This window comes from Onychostoma macrolepis, chromosome 25 (genome assembly GCF_012432095.1).
Source record: "Onychostoma macrolepis isolate SWU-2019 chromosome 25, ASM1243209v1, whole genome shotgun sequence".
NCBI lineage: Eukaryota > Metazoa > Chordata > Actinopteri > Cypriniformes > Cyprinidae > Onychostoma > Onychostoma macrolepis.
The window spans coordinates 6,820,316-6,846,283 of NC_081179.1; the positions used below are offsets into that span (position 1 = coordinate 6,820,316).

The 25,968-nt window shown below is 36.6% G+C and overlaps 1 protein-coding gene across 1 annotated transcript in view; it reads left to right on the top strand.

Annotated features, from left to right (window-relative positions):
- Positions 1 to 20,069, top strand: part of LOC131533836 (uncharacterized) — a 59,084-nt gene extending 39,015 nt beyond the window's left edge. Inside the window, 7 exon segments of the mRNA XM_058766268.1 lie at positions 1,122 to 1,359; positions 1,361 to 1,398; positions 1,401 to 1,805; positions 5,033 to 5,104; positions 15,638 to 16,321; positions 16,889 to 17,005; positions 19,633 to 20,069. Coding sequence (XP_058622251.1) covers positions 1,122 to 1,359; positions 1,361 to 1,398; positions 1,401 to 1,805; positions 5,033 to 5,104; positions 15,638 to 16,321; positions 16,889 to 17,005; positions 19,633 to 19,670 — 1,592 coding nt within the window. The 3' untranslated portion in view covers positions 19,671 to 20,069.
- The last annotated feature ends 5,899 nt before the right edge of the window (positions 20,070 to 25,968 follow it).

Here is a 25,968-nt window from a genome sequence, read left to right on the forward strand (position 1 = left end):
AGTAAATTTTCTTCATTTTTGATCGAATCTCTTGACTTCTGGTCTTCATTCAACACACCTGGTCTGAGGGTCTTTTACTGTAAATTCCCCTACACTGTAAATAACAGAGAAAGACATTATGATTGATAATTACCGCTGATTTAAAAGCCGAACTCCATTAATGAACAATACATTGTTGGTCATATTGTTGGTCAAGAATGCTTAAAAACTGATTATTTCATGTACATTGTTTAGTATTCAAACATACAGTTCATGTCAGTGTCTAGGTCAACTTGACAGGTTTATTTTGTGATCATTTTGTGATAATGACAAGTATAAAACAACTGCCTTATTAAAAATTATATTAAATGAGTGAAGTTATATGCATTAGGCCTATTGGACAGAGTATTTACAGTAAGTGCTAAAAGCAAAAAAGTATTTTCTTTGCACTAAATAAAAAGTAGTTAGATGCTATTTGCAGTAGGCTAAGTGTAAAATAGTTAGTAGTAGCCAAGCCTCTGATTTCCTGTTTGCTGCTGCCTTGTCCCCATTCTTACATCGCATTTAGTGCAGTCTTGTCCCCGACCAGCCTGTTCTCTTGTTGTGTGCTGTGCCCACCTCTGTTTGGACTGTGTTTCTCTCCTTTCTTTCCTTCTTGTTCCCTGTGTACCATTCACTTAATAAACCTTGTCATCCTGCATTTGGGTGCTTTCTCTCACTCAGAGCTCTGATGCATATAGTTCATATGCAATTTTGTTATTAAGTATTTGAAACAAAGCAGTCATTCAAAAATATTTCTCTTCTAAATACAGTATTACCCCCACTCAGAGAGGGACTTTGCTTCTGTGTTTAGGCACTAATTCGCACTGATCTCCAACAAACACCAGCCTGCAATGACTCTTTTTGTTGGATCAGTGTGTTAAACTGTACTTATTTAATGTACATGGATTATAATACAAACCAACTCACATCTCACAATCACATCAGTGACCTAATCACCTTTTTTTGCACAAATGACTGTACACCATGCCTTATTATTTTATTACTTAGAAATTTTATAAAATGTATATTGAGAATACATTTACATGTACTCAGTACAATATCATCTTGCATAAGTGTGTTTTGTTCTCTGTTTGTTGCAGGTGATGCCCAACATCTCTCAGAGCTGAGGATTGTGTTGATGGGTTACAGGGGAGCTGGTAAGAGTTCATCAGGATACACCATCCTATGCAGAGAGGAGTTTGACATGGAGACATCTTCTCAGTGTGTGAGGAGACATGGAGAAGTAGCAGACAGACACATCACTGTCATTGAAGCTCCAGGATGGTGGATGGATGAACCTGCAGAGGACAGTCCTGTGTTACTGAAAAAGGAGATTTGGTCCTCCAGGACCACACGCTGTACTACTGATCATACGGACACTAAATTTCATATTAACAGGAGAAAAGTATTGCAGGGGTATCTGGATCTTCTCGGTGAGAGAGTCTGGAGTCACACTATAGTGCTGTTCACTCATGGAGACTCTCTGTTGGACACATCTATAGAGCAGCACATTGAGAGTGAAGGGCAGGATCTCAGGCGGCTGCTGGACAAATGTGGGAACAGATATCATGTTCTCAACAATCAGAACAGGAGTGACCACACTCAGATCAAGGAGCTGCTGGAGAAGATTGAGGAGACAGTGGCACAAAACAATGGCTGCCATTTTGAAACAGACAGCAAGATTTCACAAGAGATGGAAGACAGAAAAAGCGCACCAGAAGTGAAGGCTAAAGAAAACAGGAAGAGTATGAAAGATCTGAAAAAAGATGTCAGATTACAGAAAAGTGAGTGGAACATGAACTTGAATTAATATCTACACATAATCTCAGATGTGTTTTCCTGTCGTTGTCTGATTAGTTTATATAGTTTTTATAGTGTCCATCACTATACTGGTGTATCAGGACAAACACAGACTACAGGTTGAGCACCCTTCTCAGATGCTCTCATTTTCCAGGTGCAGATCTGACTGATATATTTACAGTAAACCAATAATGACCCATGAACATGAAATAACCTTTGCAATCATTTAATGAATTAAAAAAAAAAAAAAAAATTAAGAACATTTTGAACTTCTAGTTGTCAACTTAATTTCTAAAACAATCCGCCATTGGCAGTGGATTTGGTAGCACCTTCTGAAGCTCTCATTCCAGCAGCCTTGAATATGAATATTGTTTATCATAGAACAGTCTATTCCATGAGAACCAAAGGCTGCAATAAATGGATCCTTCCATTCCTTTCCAATTGCTCAAAAATTTGCACCATGTAGCATCATTCTTACTTGAGTTGAGTCTTTCAAATTCATAAATGTAAATGTTTTGCTGCTAACCTTCTCTCTGCTTTCGTTATTGTAGTCCGTGAAGATGAGGGATATGATTCATGGTCTCTGGGAAGTTCTACTTCATTCAGATCACTATCAAGACTGGACAGCAGGTCAAATTTTGGGTCCATCGCATTCCATCACATCAGAGATCGTAAAAATATCTGACAGTATGGTATTACTACCACCTATTGATCTACTGTACGATCAACTCTAAATTGCAACAAATGGCAATCAAGCGTGTAAAGATTTTTAATTAAATAAAACTGGGATGAAGCTTTTTCATCTGATTAATAGAGTATGATTTTTGCATGTATGATACTTGTTAATGATTCTTTTTACATCAGTTAATGTTTCATGAACGTGTTTTGCTCAGTAGGCCACGTTGTTTTTAAAGGGGTCATTAAATGCAAAATTCAGTTTTACATGTTGTTTGAACTGAAATGTGTCTTGACAGAGATGTCTTGGTGTTTTGTTGTTGGATGTAATAACGGCTGTCATTTACTCCCGACATCAGAGCTGCTGAAGACGCAGTGGATTACTTTAGTTTTTTAAGGGAAAACATAGCATCTACCTAAATGCGTCTATGTTTGCGCGATTCATTTGTGATCCAGCGTCAGAAGAAGTGAGTTTAAGTTTTCTTTAATGAATCTTTGCAAATATCCTTTCCTAATAATGTGCTAGTTAATAAGTTCCACGACGAATGTGGCTAAAGTTAACAGTTTCTCAGAGAACGGCTCGTCATCAAGAGAGGGGCGGGGTGAGCAGAGATCATTAGCATTTAAAGGGACATGCACCGAAACAGGTCTCTGGGAACATAGCTGTTTATGACAAGGTAAAAAGGGTGTTGTTTTACACTACCATTGAGAAATTTTGACCAAAGTATGTTATAGACTTTTCATTAAGACCCTGAGGAATCATATCAACCTGTGGAAAATGGGCATCCGATGACCCCTTTAAGAACATAATGAAAGTGTTAAATGTCAAAGTTTCAAAAGATGTTCTTATTCCATTTTTCCAGTGAGTTGAGATGTGCGGTCGGACACATGGTCTCTGGGAAGTTCTGCTTACAGGTTAATTGAGATTACTGTCAAGAGCAAAGAATGGTTCAATTTTTGTTTCATCGCAATCAATGTTCTTATCCCACAGCTCAGGATTTGTGTCTTTGCAGTCCATTCCTAAGTCTGAACATTCAGAAAACAAATGATTCAAAACTTTTCTAAGGAATATTAGGGAAGCATGGTGAGCATGAAGATGACACTGAATCATAATGACTTTCTGCAATCAGAAGTGGTGGTTTTAGGATTTTAACATAAAGCCATTCATCATCTTGAGATCATGGGCCCCTAGAATCATCACCACCTTTCACCCCACTAGTTTCTCTGTGGAGGAGAGCTGATGTCTGATTTCTCCCAGAAACCTTTTTTTTTGCTTAACCTTGGAATCGTGCCCTAAAGTGGCTTTGGCTATACATGTGCATTTGTTGCTGCTGTAAAGCAATCCGTGGGAAAGAAACATAAGACAATCGCCTTATTAGAATCTGTGAACCATCAGAATGATTTTGAAACTGATATTTCAAGGTAAAACACTTACATACAGTAGTTTCAAAGGTCCAAATCAACAAATATGTTTTAGAGTTTCTTTACTTTCATCTTATTCCTTCATCAATGTTTTTAAAGTTTGTATTTTATAAGCATTTACTTTAAATTAAATCATGTTAAATGTAAACCAAATATAACATAATTACATGTAATTCTTGGATAGCCACTTCTTGCCCATTTTTTCTCTCACTTTTTTTCTGTCATTGTAGTGTTATTTTAGTAACGTTGAAATATAATTAAATATTTTTTTAAGTAGTTTTTATTTTTGTATTTTCCCTTTTAATTTTAGTTGACGGTTTAGTAATTTTGTTGTGTATTTTTGTAATTTTTTAGTTATTAATTTTTTACATTATGTCTGTATAGTACTTTATTTCCATAACATTAATTTTAAGTAACTAACATTTTTTTTTAAATTTAGTTTTAGTTTATTAGTTTTAATTCTAGTTTTAATAAACTATTAATAACCCTGTCTCAAAGACTCAGTTTTTTCTTCTTCTTTTTTTTTTTTTTTGCTTGCCATTAGGGTTGTAATGATACACTGATATGCACTGATGCATCAATCCAGTTTTAGCTTTTTTTCCCCATTAATAAATAAATAATCTCCACAGGACTTAATATTCAAAACTCAGATCTTCAAGATTTATTATTTACTCTTCAAGAAAAGAAATGTTCCTGAAACTTGTAGGTCAATCACTCTATTCTTATCTACTCTGTTCTGATTTTAGCATCCATCAATGATCTCAGAAAACTCCTGACGGAGTAAAAGAAAAGTGAAAAGCACCACACACTGATCAACCATAACATTAAAACCACTGACAGGTGATTTGAATAACATTGATTATATTGTTATAGTGACACCAGGGGTGGGATATATAAAGATCTGAGGATTTTGACAAGGACCAAGTAATGCTGCCAATGATAGAAAGGTGTTAGAACACATAGTGCATCTCAGGGGCTGCGTAGCTGCAGACCAGTCAGAGTGTCCATGCCCATTCAAAGTGAGGGGGCACAGATTTTTGAACCAAGTGAATTTTGAATGCTGCTTCCAAAAGACAAAAAAATAGCTGAATAATATTTTCTACATTTGATACAGAATGCCAGAGCACGTTGACGCATCATGTGCTGGAACACGCTCAGTACAGTTGGATATTGCAATGGATCAGAGGTAAAAAATGATAGAAATACTGTTCAGTTTCTTGCACAGACCGATTGTTTTGTGTCTTAAGACCTCAGTGTATCATCACGAGCCACAGGGTTTAATTTGGTTTTGTCTGTGTATGTTTTTTTGACTCTCAAACCCGTGGGTCCCATTGACTGCCATTATATGACTGACAGACTGCAACAGTTTGAGTTAAAAATCTTTGTTTGTGTTCTACTGAAGAAACAAAGTCACCTACATCTTGGATGCCCTGGGGGTAAGCAGATAAACATCAAATTTTCAATTTTGGGTGAACTATCCCTTTAAGTAAACAGACAGGTTTTTATGCATAGTTAATAGACTACATTATAAGGCTACTTTGACCATCGCCCACTATAGATCAGCTAACATAATCTGTAAAAGTGAGAATCAAGATATTTCATGATATAGTTAATGCGTTTAAGAATGTTTCGAATAAAAAGGAAAAAATAAATAAATAAAACAGGAACATAAGTGCTATTGTGGCTGCTGTGTGTCACATGACGACTCTACTTTGACATGTACCACCTACCTAAAGATTATTGCAGACCATATACACCCCTTCATACCAGTGGGTCTCCCTCCCACTCCCTGATGGCAGTGGCCTGTTTCAGCAGGATAATGCACACTGCCACAGTGCAAATTAATGGTTTGAGGAACATGACAAAGAGTTCAAGGTGTTGTCTTGGCCTCCAAGGCAAGTAAAGAGTAGTATGTTATACTGAACATAGCCTTTGTCTGTTTCAAATGTACATTCCAGATGGTCGCTATTATTATGTGGCTCAATCGGGCTGAGAACATGTCGATGTGACGACATTGACGATGATTCTCTTTCATATTAAGGTGGGAATCTTTCTGGGGTTTTTTAAAATGAAGACCGTTATTTAAACTTTTTTTTGCAGTACAGATTCTGTTTTAAATTATGTGAAGTCTGTGGCAGAAGGCAGCAGAGTGATTAATAGTGTTCTGGAAGGAGATGTTTGTGTATCAGCAGAAGCTGTTGTGCAGCACTGACACCTAAAGGTCTTAACCAATCATAGTCTATGATTTAAAGATATGAAATGTTTTTCTCACTGAATTTCACTATAAAATGTCACATTACTGACATGAAATTGGTCACGACTATTTCATGTTCACTTAAAGTAAATCTTGTAAGTAATTATCAGGAATGTGTTTTTTTTTTTCTTCCATATTTATACAGATTTTCATATTTTTCAACCTGAAAAGTATGACCCACATTTACTGTCGTTGTGTAAAATTTTAAAGTAAAAATAGTATTACAGATTTTATTGGTGAGTATTACAGATACTCACCACCGGTATGAGAGATGCTTTTATTCCCATAATGAGACGCATTATGTCATTTCTAGAGTAATATAAAGTAATTCATCATCTTGAGATCATGGGCCCTAGAATCATCACCACCTTTCACCCCACTAGTTTCTCTGTGGAGGAGAGCTGATGTCTGATTTCTCCCAGAAACCTTTTTTGCTTAACCTTGGAATCGTGCCCTAAAGTGGCTTTGGCTATACATGTGCATTTGTTGCTGCTGTAAAGCAATCCGTGGGAAAGAAACATAAGACAATCGCCTTATTAGAATCTGTGAACCATCAGAATGATTTTGAAACTGATATTTCAAGGTAAAACACTTACATACAGTAGTTTCAAAGGTCCAAATCAACAAATATGTTTTAGAGTTTCTTTACTTTCATCTTATTCCTTCATCAATGTTTTTAAAGTTTGTATTTTATAAGCATTTACTTTAAATTAAATCATGTTAAATGTAAACCAAATATAACATAATTACATGTAATTCTTGGATAGCCACTTCTTGCCCATTTTTTCTCTCACTTTTTTTCTGTCATTGTAGTGTTATTTTAGTAACGTTGAAATATAATTAAATATTTTTTTAAGTAGTTTTTATTTTTGTATTTTCCCTTTTAATTTTAGTTGACGGTTTAGTAATTTTGTTGTGTATTTTTGTAATTTTTAGTTATTAATTTTTTACATTATGTCTGTATAGTACTTTATTTCCATAACATTAATTTTAAGTAACTAACATTTTTTTTTAAATTTAGTTTTAGTTTATTAGTTTTAATTCTAGTTTTAATAAACTATTAATAACCCTGTCTCAAAGACTCAGTTTTTTTCTTCTTCTTTTTTTTTTTTTTTTGCTTGCCATTAGGGTTGTAATGATACACTGATATGCACTGATGCATCAATCCAGTTTTAGCTTTTTTTTCCCCATTAATAAATAAATAATCTCCACAGGACTTAATATTCAAAACTCAGATCTTCAAGATTTATTATTTACTCTTCAAGAAAAAGAAATGTTCCTGAAACTTGTAGGTCAATCACTCTATTCTTATCTACTCTGTTCTGATTTTAGCATCCATCAATGATCTCAGAAAACTCCTGACGGAGTAAAAGAAAAGTGAAAAGCACCACACACTGATCAACCATAACATTAAAACCACTGACAGGTGATTTGAATAACATTGATTATATTGTTATAGTGACACCAGGGGTGGGATATATAAAGATCTGAGGATTTTGACAAGGACCAAGTAATGCTGCCAATGATAGAAAGGTGTTAGAACACATAGTGCATCTCAGGGGCTGCGTAGCTGCAGACCAGTCAGAGTGTCCATGCCCATTCAAAGTGAGGGGGCACAGATTTTTGAACCAAGTGAATTTTGAATGCTGCTTCCAAAAGACAAAAAAATAGCTGAATAATATTTTCTACATTTGATACAGAATGCCAGAGCACGTTGACGCATCATGTGCTGGAACACGCTCAGTACAGTTGGATATTGCAATGGATCAGAGGTAAAAAATGATAGAAATACTGTTCAGTTTCTTGCACAGACCGATTGTTTTGTGTCTTAAGACCTCAGTGTATCATCACGAGCCACAGGGTTTAATTTGGTTTTGTCTGTGTATGTTTTTTTGACTCTCAAACCCGTGGGTCCCATTGACTGCCATTATATGACTGACAGACTGCAACAGTTTGAGTTAAAAATCTTTGTTTGTGTTCTACTGAAGAAACAAAGTCACCTACATCTTGGATGCCCTGGGGGTAAGCAGATAAACATCAAATTTTCAATTTTGGGTGAACTATCCCTTTAAGTAAACAGACAGGTTTTTATGCATAGTTAATAGACTACATTATAAGGCTACTTTGACCATCGCCCACTATAGATCAGCTAACATAATCTGTAAAAGTGAGAATCAAGATATTTCATGATATAGTTAATGCGTTTAAGAATGTTTCGAATAAAAAGGAAAAAATAAATAAATAAAACAGGAACATAAGTGCTATTGTGGCTGCTGTGTGTCACATGACGACTCTACTTTGACATGTACCACCTACCTAAAGATTATTGCAGACCATATACACCCCTTCATACCAGTGGGTCTCCTCCCACTCCCTGATGGCAGTGGCCTGTTTCAGCAGGATAATGCACACTGCCACAGTGCAAATTAATGGTTTGAGGAACATGACAAAGAGTTCAAGGTGTTGTCTTGGCCTCCAAGGCAAGTAAAGAGTAGTATGTTATACTGAACATAGCCTTTGTCTGTTTCAAATGTACATTCCAGATGGTCGCTATTATTATGTGGCTCAATCGGGCTGAGAACATGTCGATGTGACGACATTGACGATGATTCTCTTTCATATTAAGGTGGGAATCTTTCTGGGGTTTTTAAATGAAGACCGTTATTTAAACTTTTTTGCAGTACAGATTCTGTTTTAAATTATGTGAAGTCTGTGGCAGAAGGCAGCAGAGTGATTAATAGTGTTCTGGAAGGAGATGTTTGTGTATCAGCAGAAGCTGTTGTGCAGCACTGACACCTAAAGGTCTTAACCAATCATAGTCTATGATTTAAAGATATGAAATGTTTTTCTCACTGAATTTCACTATAAAATGTCACATTACTGACATGAAATTGGTCACGACTATTTCATGTTCACTTAAAGTAAATCTTGTAAGTAATTATCAGGAATGTGTTTTTTTTTTTCTTCCATATTTATACAGATTTTCATATTTTTCAACCTGAAAAGTATGACCCACATTTACTGTCGTTGTGTAAAATTTTAAAGTAAAAATAGTATTACAGATTTTATTGGTGAGTATTACAGATACTCACCACCGGTATGAGAGATGCTTTTATTCCCATAATGAGACGCATTATGTCATTTCTAGAGTAATATAAAGTAATTTACTGGACTCTAGAGCTTGACCAAACATGAGTCAAAAATGTTTTAACAAACTGAATTTGAAGGCATTTTATATTTTTGTTGCTGTGTTTCAGGTGGAGGATGGCAGGACCAGGTTGGTGGGCTGTTTGGAGGAGTGAAACTGGCCCGATCTGCAGCTCAGTTACCGCTGAGAGTGGAAGTAGAACAGCTCTCTCTGACTCAAGACTTCCTGTCTGTCCTGCAGCAGCATCTTCTTCTGGTTTACACTGGAAAGACACGTTTAGCGCGGAACCTGCTGCAGGTACGAGCGGCTGATGGTGACGCTCAGACTTCATGAACACTGTGTTGTGTTTCACTGGATCACTGTGTGTGTGCAGGACGTGGTGCGGAGCTGGTACGCACGTTTACCCTCCATCGTACAGAACGCAGAGCAGCTGGTGACCAATGCAGAGGAGTGTGCTGAAGCCTGCAGAGACGGTAGGAGAGAAAAACTTTATAATTAAACTTTACATGAGAAATATTATAATATTTCAGTTGACTCTTTTATTTGGTTCTCTCTCTCAGGATTTATCCTCAGATTGGGACACTGTTTAGACACATATTGGCAGCACTTGTTTAACCCTTTAACTGTTGAAGCTGTGAGGTGACTGATTGACTGAAAGGCCTGCATGTGTTTAGCGTCCTAAAACGAATTACCTAAATTTTAATTTAACCACTTTTAAAAATGGGAAAACATAAATGGTTAAAGTAAAATGTTTTTTATGAATGTTGTTGGTCCTGCTGTTGTGTTTGACAGGGCATTGGTTCCTTTAGTGTTCATTCAGTGGAGCTGGATATGGATAGGATCTATCCTACAGCTCTGAACATCCCGAACAACAGCAGACCACTTAAATCTGAGTGCCTTGTAAATAACTATTAATTAGGAAATTATTTCTGTAAATTTATCATATAGTGTTTGCTTTTCATGTTTTTACTTTTCTCCTTCCTGTTGCATTTTATTAAATATATAAAACTACTTGAAAATTATACAACATCAGGTTTTCTTTCCTTTTTACTAAATTTAATAAACTATTATTTTAGGAAAGTAGCCATGCTGTACTCTGCCCTTTGGATCTTGTACGCATTTATTGGCTGTAAAACAATACAAGTACTTGAAGATTAAATGATGAAATACCATCTCTACTTCCTAAACAGGTGTCTATAAATTGGTATATTGCCCTTGACTTACTACTTGTTGGTCAGAATAGGGTTACACTTTATTTTGATGGTCCCTTTACATATTCTTTTGACTATACGCAGTGTTGGGCAAGTTACTCTGAAAATGTATTTAAATTACTGATTACTCCTTTTAAAAGTAATCACGTTACTTTTCTGATTACTTTATTTCAAAAGTAATTAGTTACGTTACTGGTTACGTTACTTTTTTCTGTACGTCCATTAAATTTACTTGAAAAAAGTACATTTTGTGTCTCCCAGCCACAACATCCCTTCATAAACGCTCCCGATAAATATTTGTTATTAAAGCATCAACATTCACAAACCTCTTTTATTTTTAACTAAATGCAAGCATAGGCTGCTGTGTACATGGTTTGGCATGTCAGACTGCCAGCAAAGGGCGCTCCCTTTATCTCAGTTTATCGCAGTCTCACAAAGCTCTGTTATAACACAATAAATATATGCATAATGAATCTTTCATAATGTCTACAATTCGTGTGTTATAATGAGAGGATTTGTGAGCACGCAAATTTCAGCACTGGACAAGAACTCTAGCGTTTTGAGCGGTGAGTGGATTGTAACACCTCTGATTGGTCATTGCATTCCAGAAATCAACACTGCTCAACGCTGCAAACACGTGTTATAAATAGAAACTCTGCCTATGCTTGCGCCTGTTAATCATTTTTATGTTATATTAGTTGTTCTTGTTGCTTTTGTGCAATAGATGGATAACAATTTATTTGTTTTTAGATATTTTCTGTTTAGATATTTCTATTTTGCAGGAGTCCCGTGAATCATTTTAGTCTCCTGCATCCCGCACACACACAAGTCTCACTCGCCCGTCAAGTCTCGTCCCACGCTGCATCAGTTGCGTCGGGTCCCGTGGGAGTGCAGGTCTCTAATCCACTGGCACTAGAACTATCACTTCTACCACAAAAGACTTCTTTGTAAGTACTCTTCCTGAATTATCTCAATTCCTCAGCATATCCAATAGCTCAGAAAAACTTGATGATGTAACAGAAACTATAGACTCTTAATTTTCTAACATTTTAGATATGGTTGCTACATTACAATTAAGGAAGATTAAGGAAAACAGACTGACACCGTGGTATAATGAGCACACTTGCACCCTACTGCTCCGGGTGTGTGTTCACGGTGTGTGTGTGTTCACTGCTGTGTGTGTGCACGTTGGATGGGTTAAATGCAGAGCACAAATTCCGAGTATGGGTCACCATACTTGGCCGTATGTCACTTCACTTAAAGAGAGCAGCCCAGAAAATGGAGCGCAGCTGGAGGAAAACAAAACTAGAGGTATTTCGTATTGCATGGCGGGAAAGTACCCTATCCTACAGAAAAGCATTAAAAACTGCTAGATCTGATTACTTTTCATCTCTTTTAGAAGAAAACAAACATAACCCCAGGTATCTATTCAATACAGTGGCTAAATTAATGAAAAATAAAGCATCAACATTTCCCAACAGCACAGCAGTAAAGACTTTATAAACTATTTTACTTCCAAGATCGATACTATTAGAGATAAAAAGATGCTTTTCCTATTTAGCACCCAAACTCTGTAATAATCTACTTAATACTGTTCAGGAGGCAGATACACTTTGTCAGTTTAAATCTAGAATAAAGACCCACCTCTTTAACCTGGCTTACACACAACACACTAATACATTTCTAATATTCAAACCCCTTAAAGGATTTTTAGGCTGCATTAATTAGGTCAGCCAGAACCGGGAACACTTCCCGTAACACCCGATGTACTTTTTACATCGTAAGAAGAATGGTATCTATGCTAATATTAGTCTGTTTCTTTCTTATTCCGAGGTCACCGTAGCCACCAGATCCAGTCTGTATCCAGATCTGTATGCAGTCACCCGGATCCAGTAGGTATCCATCCCAGATGGTGGATCAGGACCAAGTGATGACCAGGACAACTAGATGAGCCCCAGAGACAGATCCCCAGTGAAGACCTTGTCTCCTAGACGGCCATTGGGACAAGAACAGAGGAACCAGATGAGTCCTCTGCAAAATCTGACTTTGCTGCAGCATGGAACAACCTGCTGGTTCGTCTGGTCAGAACTGGTCAGAACTGACCCCCCGACTGAGCTTTTTGTTTTTCTCCGTTCTGTCACCGATGGAGTTTCGGTTCCTTGCCGTGGTTGCCTCTTGCTTGCTTAGTTGGGGACACTTAATTTACAGCAATATCATCGACTTGATTGCACAGATACTATTTAAACTGCACTGAGCTGGACAATGACATCATTGAATTCAATGATGAACTGCCTTTAACTGAAAATTGAGTGTTCGCTATTGTCCTTATGCATTATTGACACACTATTTTCCTATTTGATACTGTAAAACTGCTTTGACACAATCTGTATTGTTAAAAGTGCTATATAAATAAAGGTGACTTGACTTGAACAACACCAGAGGGTTAAGCAATTTAAAATCATAACTGTATGTACAGTATATAGAGTGATCATATATACTTTTATCTCTGACATGGCTGGATAAAACATCTGGTTGGGATTTTCAGTATTTGGATGAATATGAACAGAAACCACAACTTCAGTAGATCAGATCTGATAATAACACATTTGACACGAAAAGGATGTGCACTTGTTGTAGGAACATTCTCTGTAGTTTCTTTTTTTTGTAACCAAAAACTAACCTTCCCAGAAAGTTGCAGCAAGGTTTATTGTGCAAAACTAAAGGGAACCTATACGTGGGAATGCCAGCAGTGAGATCCATGATGAATGTACTTCAACCGCTGAGTTTAGGACAGAGTCTGGGAGGAGCAGGAGGAGGAGGATTCCTGTTCTTACTTGCCTGTGAGCCGTAGCAGAAGGAAGCAGGGAGAGAGTGAGAGTGAGAGAGATTTTCACAATGTGATTCTCACAGGTGAGTCAGAGAATCTGGTTCAACCACTACAGAATGAGAACATGGGAAAAACTCTTGTTTTTAACCCTTTCTAAACCGACAGAATAATTCTCACCAAACTATTCGATATCTAGGCAGTTTAAACTGATTAAACAGGACTGGTTGCTGAAAGTGTTTAGTGTCCCAAAAACTAATTACCAAAACTTTTATTTAACCACTAGTAAAGAAAATAAATAGTGAAAGTAAAATGTGTTTTATGAATGGTGTTGGTCCTGTCCTTGTACTTGATTCTTTCTGGATCTTACCTCAGTCATCCAACAGCAGATAACATAAATCTCAGTGCCTTATAAATAACTGTTAAACAGATATTATTTCTGTAAATGTAATAACATGTTTCTTTCATTCATTTTAACATTTGTTAATGAAATTAATGAAATGATTATTAAATTTGAAAATGCACAGTGACTGTAAGGCAGGGGTGTCAAACTCAGTTCCTGGAGGGCCGCAGCCCTGCAGAGTTTAGTTCCAACCTGCCCCAACGCACATACCATGTAGTTTTCAAATAAGCCTAAATGACTTGATTAGCTGGATCAGGTGTGTTTAATTAGGGTTGAAACTAAACTGTGCAGGGCTGTGGCTCTCCTGTAACTGAGTTTGACACCCCTGCTGTTTATCTCTGCTCTGTACTGGAAAAAAAAAATAGTAGCTGTGTTAAACTCAGACCTTTTGCATCTTTTACTTTTTTTGGCTGTAAAACAAAAGTACTTAAATGAATGAAATCATTTTTAATTAGCTGTGGAAGAAATCCACAAAAATGAACTGGTTGTCAGGAGCACTAGGTTATCCAGGCCTGACACTTCCTAGTGTGAATTGTTCTATTTCTATATGATGTTATTTGATTATGATTAGGGTTTAGCATTACTTTATGAATTAGCAATCTGAACAACTTGTATTTAATCTTTAAAATTAAGCTAATGTCACTTAAGAAATCAAATGAAGATAACCCTAAATGTCAGCTTTGTCCTTATTGACACGCCCCATGTCTGTCATTGTTCTGAAGTACCAGGAAGTGAGTCTCATCCAACACACTTTGAAAGTGCACTGGAAATGAAAGCAGCTAGATTGCTGGTGGAACTATTTACTTTGGAGCTCAAACTGTGACAAGAATATGTCAAGTAATTTGGACTTTGGTAAGCTTTTCACTCATAATAGAAGGCAATTTTTTATGAAATTCTAAACGTTGTCAGCATGTTTACGGTTTCTGTGAGATACTCTTGCTGCGTTCACTGGTCTATACAGATGAGATGTTTTTATCTGATTTTATTCCACTTTGTGCTTTGTTCTTTAATCTTTTTTTTTTTTTATAATTATGCCTTATTTTCACCTGCTAAATAAATGTGACCCTGGACCACAAAACCAGTCTTCAGTTGCTGGGGTATATTTGTAGCAATAGCCAAAAATACATTGTATGGGTCAAAAATGTTGATTTTTCTTTTATGCCAAAAATCATTAGTATGTTAAGTAAAGATAATGTTTCATGATGATATTTTGTCAATTTCCTACCATAAATATATCAAAACTTAATTTTTGATAAATAATATGCATTCCTAAGAACTTCATTTGGATAACTTTAAAGGCAATTTTCAATATTTAGATTTTTTTGCACCATCAGATTCCAGATTTTCAAATAGTTGTATCTCAGCCAAATGATGTCCTATCCTAACAAACCATACATCAACGGATAGCTTATTTATTCAGCTATAAAATGGACCCTTATGACTGGTTTTGTGGTCCAGGGTCACAAATGTAAATAGCTATAATACATGATTTTTGCTGGTGCTAATAGTCAATGAAATGATTATTCTTTTCCAGGTGTGTACACATACTTATTCATTAATTTAGATCCTCAGTTGTACATTTTAAATAATTTAATTAATTTTAAAAAATATTTTTGAAATGAGATTTTTGAAAACATTATTCTGGAGCGATTTCGTTTAGCATAATCTGTGTTCTGCAATCTGTAATGTTTTATGTGCAGATCAATGAAATTAAACAATTCCCCATAATCCATAAAAAATTCTCTAATATATTCATAATTATCATCCACTGATACATTTTGTTTAACTCTGATTTGAGAGCCAAATTCATGAGACACTTGTGTTATACATTATATTTTAATAGTAGTTTGACTTTGCACAGGTGACACTCGTCTCTCAGAGCTGAGGATTGTGTTGATGGGGTATAAAGCTGCTGGTAAGAGTTCAGCAGGAAACCTCATCCTGGGCACAGAGGAGTTTGACTTGAAGACATCTGCTCGGTGTGTGAAAAGACATGGAGAAGTCGCAGACAGACACATCACTGTCATTGAAGCCCCAGGATGGTGGAGGGATAACACTGTAGAGAAGAGTCCTGAGTTACTGAAACAGGAGATTTTGCTCAGTGTGTCTCTGTGTCCTCCAGGACCACACGCTGTACTTCTGGTCATATGTGCAGACATTATATTTAAAGAGATTGAGAGAAAAGCATTACAGAGCCATCTGGATCTTCTCGGTGAGAGAGTCTGGAGTCACACTATAGTGCTGTTCACTCATGGAGACTCTCTGTTGGACACATCTATAGAGCAGCATATTGAGAGTGAAGGGCAGGATCTCCAGTGGGTGGTGGACACATGTGGGAACAGATATCATGTTCTCAACAATCAGAACAGGAGCGACCACACTCAGATCAAGGAGCTGCTGGAGAAGATTGAGGAGACAGTGGCAGAAAACAAAGGCTGCCATTTTGAAATGGACAGAAGTATTTTACAGGAGATGAAAGAGAGAAGAAGAGAAGAGGAAGAGAGAGCAAGAGAACGAATGAAGAGAATGCAAAAAAAGAGAGATGACATCAGATCACATATGAGTGAGTCCACAGATATGTGCAGATATGCACACTGAATATCTAAAGTAAATCATGAATATTTAAGTCACAGCAACAAAAAGAAGAACATTCTTGTTCTTAACAGCTACTTCCCAGCAGGTGTATTAAAAAGAGCTCATGGCCCCTCAAAAGCAGTTACTGAAAGATTAAAAGTTCTTTCATTTCTTAATCCCATTCTTCATACTGTATGTGATTTTGAAAATGGAAATATCTTTACCTAAGTCATAAAAAACAATACAGTATTAAAAATATAACAATGCATGTTATTTTAAAATGTTACCATTCTGTGAACATTTTAAAATTGTCTCAGGTAAAACAAACATTATTGTTTTATGTCATCTCGTCTCGTCTCCGTTATACACTGGTGATACTGAAATGGTGTAGTTTGTGATCTGTTTGTTGTAATTTTTGTGATCTTATTAATGAGAGGACTAGTTCAGAATGGACTGAACCCATTGTCCTTGTCTTTCATGATAGTGGTCTAAACCCAGGAGTCCCTAAGCATGCCATTAATCTGTTACATTGTTCTCATACACTTTATTATTTCAGTGAGAAGAGCTGATGAGTCATATACATGGTCTAGTTCACGAGATTCACCCTTCAGCATTGTGGATAGCTCAAATTTTGAGAAAAGTTGTAGTAGCATGGGATTTCCACCACCATCTAGTGAGTATCTTTGTTGTTGTTTTATCTTGTGTCTTATAAATGTTAAAACACATTTTGAATGATTAATTTCTCGTTTAGTTGGATTCTTTCAAAGATATTTATTTAATTTTTTTTTTTTAACCTTTAAAAACGTTTGCTTTAACATACATTCTGCAACAAAATGTACCTGACAAGACCCCTCTGAGTAAAAAAAAAATATATATATATGTTCTGTCAGGACCACTATCATCAAAGATGATTATTAAAGATGCATTTAGCATACAGTTTAGATTGGTGGTATAATTCTGTTCTGGGCAACACCTCCATCCATGCAGCCTAAAAGAGCAGGGAGTGCAGTGATATAACCCCACTAACAGAAACAACATAATTTTATTACAGATACCTTATCATTAAGGTTCTTTTTTTCATTAATGATCTTATTGACACTAAAATGAATGTAACAACATAAATCAAGATATGTGACTGATATGTGAGGGATATTAGAAGTCCAAGATCTTATTGTGGACAAGAGGAGCTGGGGATGGAGAAGAGTAATTAGCTTTTGAGCAGCAATAAAGCTGTTCATAATACTGAATGGTGCCTTATAAATGGATATTGTGAGTGTGTTCCTATATGAGGACTGTAACGGCTCTCGATAAAAAAAAATCGAACAGTACTGTTCTCCATGGTTCGGGACGGGCTAGGACCACGGTTCAACTTAAATCTGACAATGCATCTGTAATATGGTTTGTTATAACAACATATAAAACATATGGAGTTCGGCTATATGTTTCTGTTCATGGATACGCTTTCTGGCTTCCCAATACAACAGCCATGAAAAAACTTTGGCAAACATCTCTCAATACGAGTGCCATATGCTGGAATATAAGCAGTCATTTATGCCGTCGTCAACCGGGTGTTAATAGCGCACGTGCGCAGGTGAGACCTGAACAGTACACGTTGCTGTCTTTGTTTAAACCAAACTCATTTAAGCCTTTCCAGTTTAAACATTTAAGAGCCAGAAGACACGAGCTCGCGCACGCCATGAGAATATCTGTGTGTGCGCTCATCCGAAGCGCGCAAACCCACGTCTCAGAACACGCGCAAATATTAAACTCTCTTTGAAGTATTATGCTTGAATGGACAAATCCACACAAAAATGATGTAAACATTCCTGTCCTGGTAAGTATCCTAGCAGACATAGCCGGCTGAGCGTACAGTATCAGTGCACTGGATCCGTGCATTCTCTTAAAGTGACAGCACTTTTCCAACAGCAATAACAAGGAAATCACTCACTGCTCTTGATTGAATATCTTTTGTAACTTTAATGAAGATTAATCTTTAAAGGGGATGGTTAATTATGATTTTATGAAAAACCAAATGTGGGTCACTCTGCATACAGCTGAATTTTTTTTTTTTTTTAAAGAGTCATGTCTAAAGAGCAAATAATGTTGAATCTAGAAATGTATCTTATTTGCCTCTATCAAAGTAATTGCACAGAATATACATATACATAGAGTGCTAAAAATATTATTTTTCTAAAGTTTGTGCGCCTGCAGCTCAAGAAGTATTAAATATATCTTAATATCCTTATAGATTCTCATCCTTAATAAGGTTTTCTTTTGTAATCTTAATTTTTAAGGCCCTATATAGTTCAGTCCCAGAGATATGGGGATCCCAATGCAACTCCATGTCCAAATTTTACTCAATTTCAGTGGATGAAAACTAAATGTGGGTCACTTTGCATACAGCTGATACTTACTCTATTTAAAAGGGAATGTTGAATAAGATTTGGACATGGAGTCACATTGGGATTCTCATATCTCTGAAACTGAACCATATAGGGCCTTAAAAATGAAGACTCCAAAATAAAAAATATTCTATGCAATTGCTTTGATAGAAGGAAATGAGGTACATTTCTAGTTTCAACATTATTTGTTCTTCAAACATTCCGTTTTAAAAGAAAACAACATACCAAAAGATAACAAAAGAGAGAACCAAACTGTTTGTTGAGAACCAAAATCTAAAAGGATATTAAGATATTTGTAATACTTCTTGAGTTACAGACATGCAAACTACAGAAAAAAAGAAGTTTTCCCATTTTTGAACTGTCGGCATTGGTATATAATGCAACAAAGGTGGCTAAAGTCAATAGATTTGACTAATAGATATACCAATCTCTGCTGCCATCTTTCTAAAGTCATTTTTACACTCTCTAATTTGGCTCGAAATCTGAGGTTAAATTGTCATTATGACCCCCTTTACACAACAGTGGATTACTTAGTAAATATGCATCCATGACATTTAATATTTTGGCTTTCATCACTATTTATGTTTGTCTTTCTTCAGGAAAAATATTAAGAAAATCAAAAATTTCTGAAATTTGTTTGACTTGAGACAGTGACCCTTTTTGAATTATATTTATTCCATATATTTGGGGTCAGCGTAAGTGTGCAGAAATATGAATTTTTACATTGTCTTAATTACTGAATTCACTACAGCTTTTAGTTATGTGTCTTATGAGTATATTGATTTGTGTCCAGTACTATATAAATATATATTAAATGATTACATGTCAGAAAGTGTCACACTGTGTTGTTCCAACAAACAAGTTTCTGATGTTTTTTTTTTGTTTGTTTTTTTTGTAGTGAGTGCAGAGGAGCAGTCTGATACAATGTCAATGTGAGAAGCTCTGCTTATGGTTCAAATGTATCAGAAGCAGAAGAAGACAGCAATTAAAGACCCCATGAAGTGATTTGACATGCCTTTTGTCAGTGCGGGAACATTAAGTTTAAACTGTTGCAAAAACAACAGTTCACTTTATCAGCAAATACTGCTTTATATTATATCATATGTGAATCAAAATGGTGTCAGTGTAACAAAAAAATAAAATAAACCTTTAAAAAAAAAATTCTGCCATTAGAAACCATTTGTGCATGTGACAGGGGGACTGAAAAAGCATTGTCATCTTTTGGACTGCAGATGTTATTACAATTACTCTGAAAATCCTTCACATCTGAGATAAAATATAAATGTACACTGGTAGGTCTTAATTTAAAAAAAAAAAAAAAAAAAAAAAAAAAAACCTTTTGAAATTATACATTGTGATGACCAGAAAAACATCAATGTATATATGGCTCTCCTAACAATATACTTTAATGCTTTATGTATCTATAGAAGCTTTGAGACCACTCCTGAATAATTCAAAATATTTGCAATTTAAACTCAGCAGGACTAGTTGCTGAAAGGTTGTGTTAAGTGTACTAAATCTGATTACCTACTAATATTTGGTTGATTTATTTGTTTTAAGACTCTTGGGGTATAGGAACAATATGAGTAAATGATGATTAAATAATTTCAATAATTTCTATTAAATAAATTGAATAATGATTGTAAAACTCTGTATTTTCTGAGGTTTCCATTGAAACTGGATATATGTGATGATATGAAATATGTTCAGTGAGGGAATATGCAGGTATTAAGGGAATCTTAAAGGAGGCATGTATCCTTAAATTGTAAGGAGACATGTATCCTTGTATCCTTAAAATAGACTAGAATAGATCTAGAATTGTTTTTCCATATTGTAGTCAAATTTTCATTAATCATGTCAGTATGCGATGTCAGACTTTAAGGTCCTTGCACACTGAGTCTGAAATTGTTGCGTGCGTTTTTCCTTATTCGTCATCCTTTCTTATCAAAATGTATGCTATGGATGCAAAAACGCATCGAACATGATCCAAATTATGACGGACGAAAGTTTCGGAGGCGTGATTGACATGTGAGGTTGTATTTATTTTTTAATGTGCAAAAATTTCAGACTCCGTGTGCAATGACCTTTATTAAAATGAGTAACTAGAATTATCTAACGGACTTCTGGAAGGGCCCTTCGTGATGGGATTCAGTTGTTCACTTTCATTTGGAACATCCCTACAAATAGCGTCACCTTCCCGAAGTGTCCTTCAAGGACGAGATCAGCTTAACAGCTGAGCCCAAGCCTCCGTCACTAATTCGAAAACAGCACTTTTGAACTAGAAACGAAGGAACATTGAGATGCATTATTAAAAGATTATTACTGTAGTAAAAGCGGTGTATTATGTATAGTAGAGTTTTATGAGAGAGAGACTGAGCGAGTGTGATTACCTGCATCAGATGGGTCATTTTTCAATTGGAGTGGCAAAAGAGAGGCAGAATTTGTAAAAATGCTTGTTTGTTTTTTATCTAATAAAATATATTTCTATGCATTTAAAATTTGTTTAATATGCTATATCCATTCAAATGAAAGCTTAAGAACATTGAGTTTTAAATAATTTCAATCAAAGACTGGTGACACAGCCACTTATGTCTATGTCATTTTGAAGTAACACCACAGACTTTATATCGCAAGTTACTAGGCTCTATGGTGTTACCAGAAAAGACAGTAACACCACAGACAAATCAGCCTAAATCCAGACTTTTCTAAAATGGAGGCTACCATCATGATGATTTCAAGATCAGGGGACATTTTGGAAATATTAATAAGTATGTATTTATCAAAATATTGATTAAAATATGTCAGATCTGCAAGTTATCAACATAACATCACAGACACTAATAAAGTGTGACACATGAAATTGTCAGAAATTTAGCTAACTTTAAGAAAGTTAATAAGAAAGAATGTGCTCCCCATGCACCCCTCAGATCATCCCGCACCTGCAGTGACCTTTACACACAGGAAGTAGTCCAAATAGAGTTCTCCCTTTTCTTAAAGGGGCGACATCCATTGTTGTAACACCACAGACATGAATTTGGGGGACACAACTTTTTTCTTAAATATAACAAAATATGTATTTAAAAAAAAATTTTTTTTTACACAATTGTACATGTTAAATAAAATCTATATTCACAATATAACCACTTTATTTGTGTTAAAAATGTTATATTGTTGCAATTACATTCAATGATACTTCTCTAAGGTATGGCGGGAACATCCATATTTTGTTACAAATGCAATCCCTAAAATTCAATTAAATATGTATTTTAAAACAAAGAAATTAACCATTAACAGTGCACAAATTTTGTTTACCTTACAGAATACAAACATGCAAACATTTTATGATTTATTGGTATTTAAAGTTTATTTCAACTGTTGTAAAGTAGAGGGACACCACTTGCCACCACAAATGAAGAATGACCCAGATACAGCATTAATTCTTCAGCTCAATCACATATTCTCATTAAAACATTAGTATGAATGTCAGGCTCGTACTATTTTCATCTGTTTATAGAGTGATTTCTAATGACAGTGCTGCTCGATGCATTTGTTGGCTGCATACAAGCTGGTTTTGAAAAAAAACAAAAAACAACTTCCTTGTTAAAAACTGCACTTTAGCAGGGCTGCAGACTAACTATTTTTACTAGGAGCACTGAAGCCCCTTACAAAATTTATTTTATTTAAAAAATTGACCCTTATGACTGGTTTTGTGGTATAGGGTCACAAATTAGAAACTGTGATGAGTCGTGCAGCAGTAACGTAACAAAAACATAAAGCAAGATGATCATATTTATTCAAGCATTTAACATTTATAAGTCAGTCATAGTCAGTAACTATTATAGCGATCACGAAGGTCCCAAACACGTTCAGTAAGATTTAGTTGATACAGCATCAGCTCCCCATCAGTAGTTCTATACTGCTACCTGCTGGCGCAGTTGTGTAACTTAGAGAACATGTTTTGTTATATTGAGTTCGTGAGAAAAATAAGTCGCGAGGTCCGTGTACTTTTGCGTCCATTCATTTTTCGTTTTTTAAACCCAGACCAAAAAAATGAAAAAAGAACGGTTTTTTAAATGCTATGCTGAAAACCAAAACTGAAATTAGAACTGTACACACAAAATGTTACCCGAAAAAGTAAAATATTGACTTCCTTTCAGATTTTTTTAAAATGAATTTTTGCACTTTTAATAAACATTTGAAAAATGCACAAATTAATATAGAAAAATTTAGATTTTAACAGTTTTTCTTTGGGCAAATTTAGTAATGCTTCTCCTGCATGTTCAGTTGAGAACTAGAGCCATCTTTGGAACAATGCAGAGACTTAATACAAATATGATTTTTAAAATAGACATAGCAGAATCCTGGGAACTTTATCATCATTAAATTATATACTGGGATATAATTTTGTCAAAATGATGTGTGCTATCTGGGTCACGGTGTCGGAGAGGACCATGCATGGTTGCTCAAAGTACAGTATATCGTGTTAGAGCGCTACACACGGTTTTATATATGGGGTAAATATAGAAATATAATATAGAAATATATAAAGTTATAATCTCCAGATACAGGCAGGCCTGGTTCCTGAATCAAATCACTGAGGGTGCTTCTGAAATCATCTGAAATCAGTGAGGGTGCTCTAGCCTTAATATACATTTTGACATATTTTTGCCCTGTTGTCTTTTTTTCCTCTTCTACAGTCAAGCATCATCACATCTATCTAGGAAGGAGATGTTACCAGCACGCCACTTCCACAAGGTGTCTTTACCACACCTTTCCCTAACTATAAGCAGAGCCTGTTTGGAGGCTTCACAATTCTGCCCTGCCTGGTGACATACTGTCCAGCTGGTAGTATTTGTTTGCCAGATGAAAGCTCTTTAGGCGGTGATTGGGGCAAACTAGAGTAGTCAACAGGTCCATGCTCTTCATCACTCAAGGTCTCTGATATTTCAGTCCAGTGTTTATTGTCAGGCCTGTGACGGGCCTCATTGGCTTTTGCTGTGCTTTTGCGAAGATGCTGAATGTTGCGACAGTACTCCTTACTTCCGCAGTCTGCAACATAAGATCTTGGAGCACAATGCTGTCTCAACACGACACCAGGAGACCATTTATGATTTCGAGGATATGGTTGCATCCTTACTTCATCTCCAGGATTCAGAGCAGGTCGAGAACCACTTGCCCTCTTGCGGTCATAGTAGAACTTTTCGTCCTGTCGACGTTTCACTTTAAGAGGGTCATAGGCACAAGCTTCAGCATATCATTTTGCATGGAAGGAGGTACTACTATACGGAGGCCTTTATAGATGATGCCATCAGCTATGGCAAGCTGACTTCAAGAGTCCCAATATGGTTGGACTACTGTGGGTACATCACGTCTATGGTTTGGTCACCCTTGCTGTATCATTTGAGGCGCATCCACCTCACTGAGATTTGGCAAGAACTTTGACAAGTAGGTAACAAAGACTAGGAAGCGATGGACACCATCCTTGTTTGTTGGCACTGGCGTGGACTGGTCTGCCTTTAGACCCTCAGCTGTTATTAGGTGTCCTGCATATGGCACAGAAGATTGCTTGATGTGGCATTTATCAAAGTTGAGGCTCAGATTGTAATTTGTGGCTCTCTGAATTGCTTTATGGAGGATCGCATCATGCTCCTTTTCTGTGGGTGCTGCTATCAGGATGTCGTCCATAATGCTAATCGCACCACTGATCCCCTCAAGCATTTCATCCATTATTCGCTGAAAAATCTCCGGTGAGCATTTCAAGTCAAAAGGAAGCCTCAGCCACCTGAACCTCCCAATGGGCGTTGAAAGTCGTCAACAGAGATGATGCTTCGTCCAGTTCTATCTGTAAGAACCCAGATTTCGCATCCACGACTGAAAAGACTTTTGCAGAGACTACATCTTCAATGGTGCGCATCGGGTAGTGCTCCCTTTTTATGGCCTTCACTCGGATCAATGCAAATTCTTATCTTGCTATTTCGAACAGGGTTACCATCGAACTCACCCACTCAGTCGGTTGGTTGACTTCGGTGATGTATCCCATTTTGACCATCTCTTGCAGTTTCTCTATTATTTTCTTTCTGAGCACCGCTGGTTGATGTTGGACTGGATTAATTACGCCTTTTGCACTTGGGTCAATTTTGATCTTGTATTTGGCAAAGTTCCCATAGTATGCGCCAACTCTGGATAATCATCTAGCCCAGCTGGTACATTCTGTGTTTCCATTGCACCACTCGAGCATTTTTCTTTGTTTTCCAGGTTAGTTTTGCTGCAATGCATCCAGCCGAATGACTAAGCCTAGTGCTTCAGCCGTTTCACCACTCAGCACGTTTTCATGTTTTCTTCTTTTCTTCTTGAGATATCCATAATCTCAAATTCTGCTATTACAGTAGCACTCTTGTATTTAATTCTAAGATCAACTGCTGCTACTGGTTTCAGCTTGAGGTTAGAGTATGACTGCAGAACTCGATGTGAACGTTTAAGCTCACCAGTGTGCATAAGTTCCTGATAATTACTCAAAGTCAATGTATTACACTTTGCACCAGTATCAATTCTGAATGGCACTTTCTGTGACAGAATTTCGATGTCTGCTGTCCATTTCCTCCTCAATGCTTACTGTGCCGAAACACAGTGCTTTGAAATGTTCCCAGCTCCTTTACTTCTTTTTCTGCAGTGCACACACACACGAGGAGGAGGAGCCTATACTAATCAACCACAGAATCCGGAGTGTTTCTTGAAGTCGTGTTTCGGAAGTCGTGGCCTAATGGTTAGAGTGTCAGACTCGTAACCCAAAGGTTGTGAGTTCGAGTCTCAGGTCCGGCAGGGATTGTAGGTGGGTGGAGTGAATGTACTCTCCACCCTCAATACCACGACTGAGGTGCCCATGAGCAAGGCACCAAACCCCCAGGTGCCGCAGCATAAATGGCTGCCCACTGCTCTGTGTTAAATGCAGAGCACAAATTCCGAGTATGGGTCACCATACTTCACCACATGTCATGTCACTAAAGACACTGACAATACATTACACAATTTGTTCAGAAATAATACATAGAAAGCGTGGCTCTCATCTTCTTGCATTTGTCCTATTCCACTGTCACAGTGTGAGTGGCACCTAGCGAGTACGAGTGGCTGATGGTTACAGTCTGACTTCGGTGTGTTGTGTTTTCACTGGATGACTGTGTGTGCAGGATGTGGTGCGGAGCTGGTATGTGTGTTTACTCTCGCATCGTGCAGAACA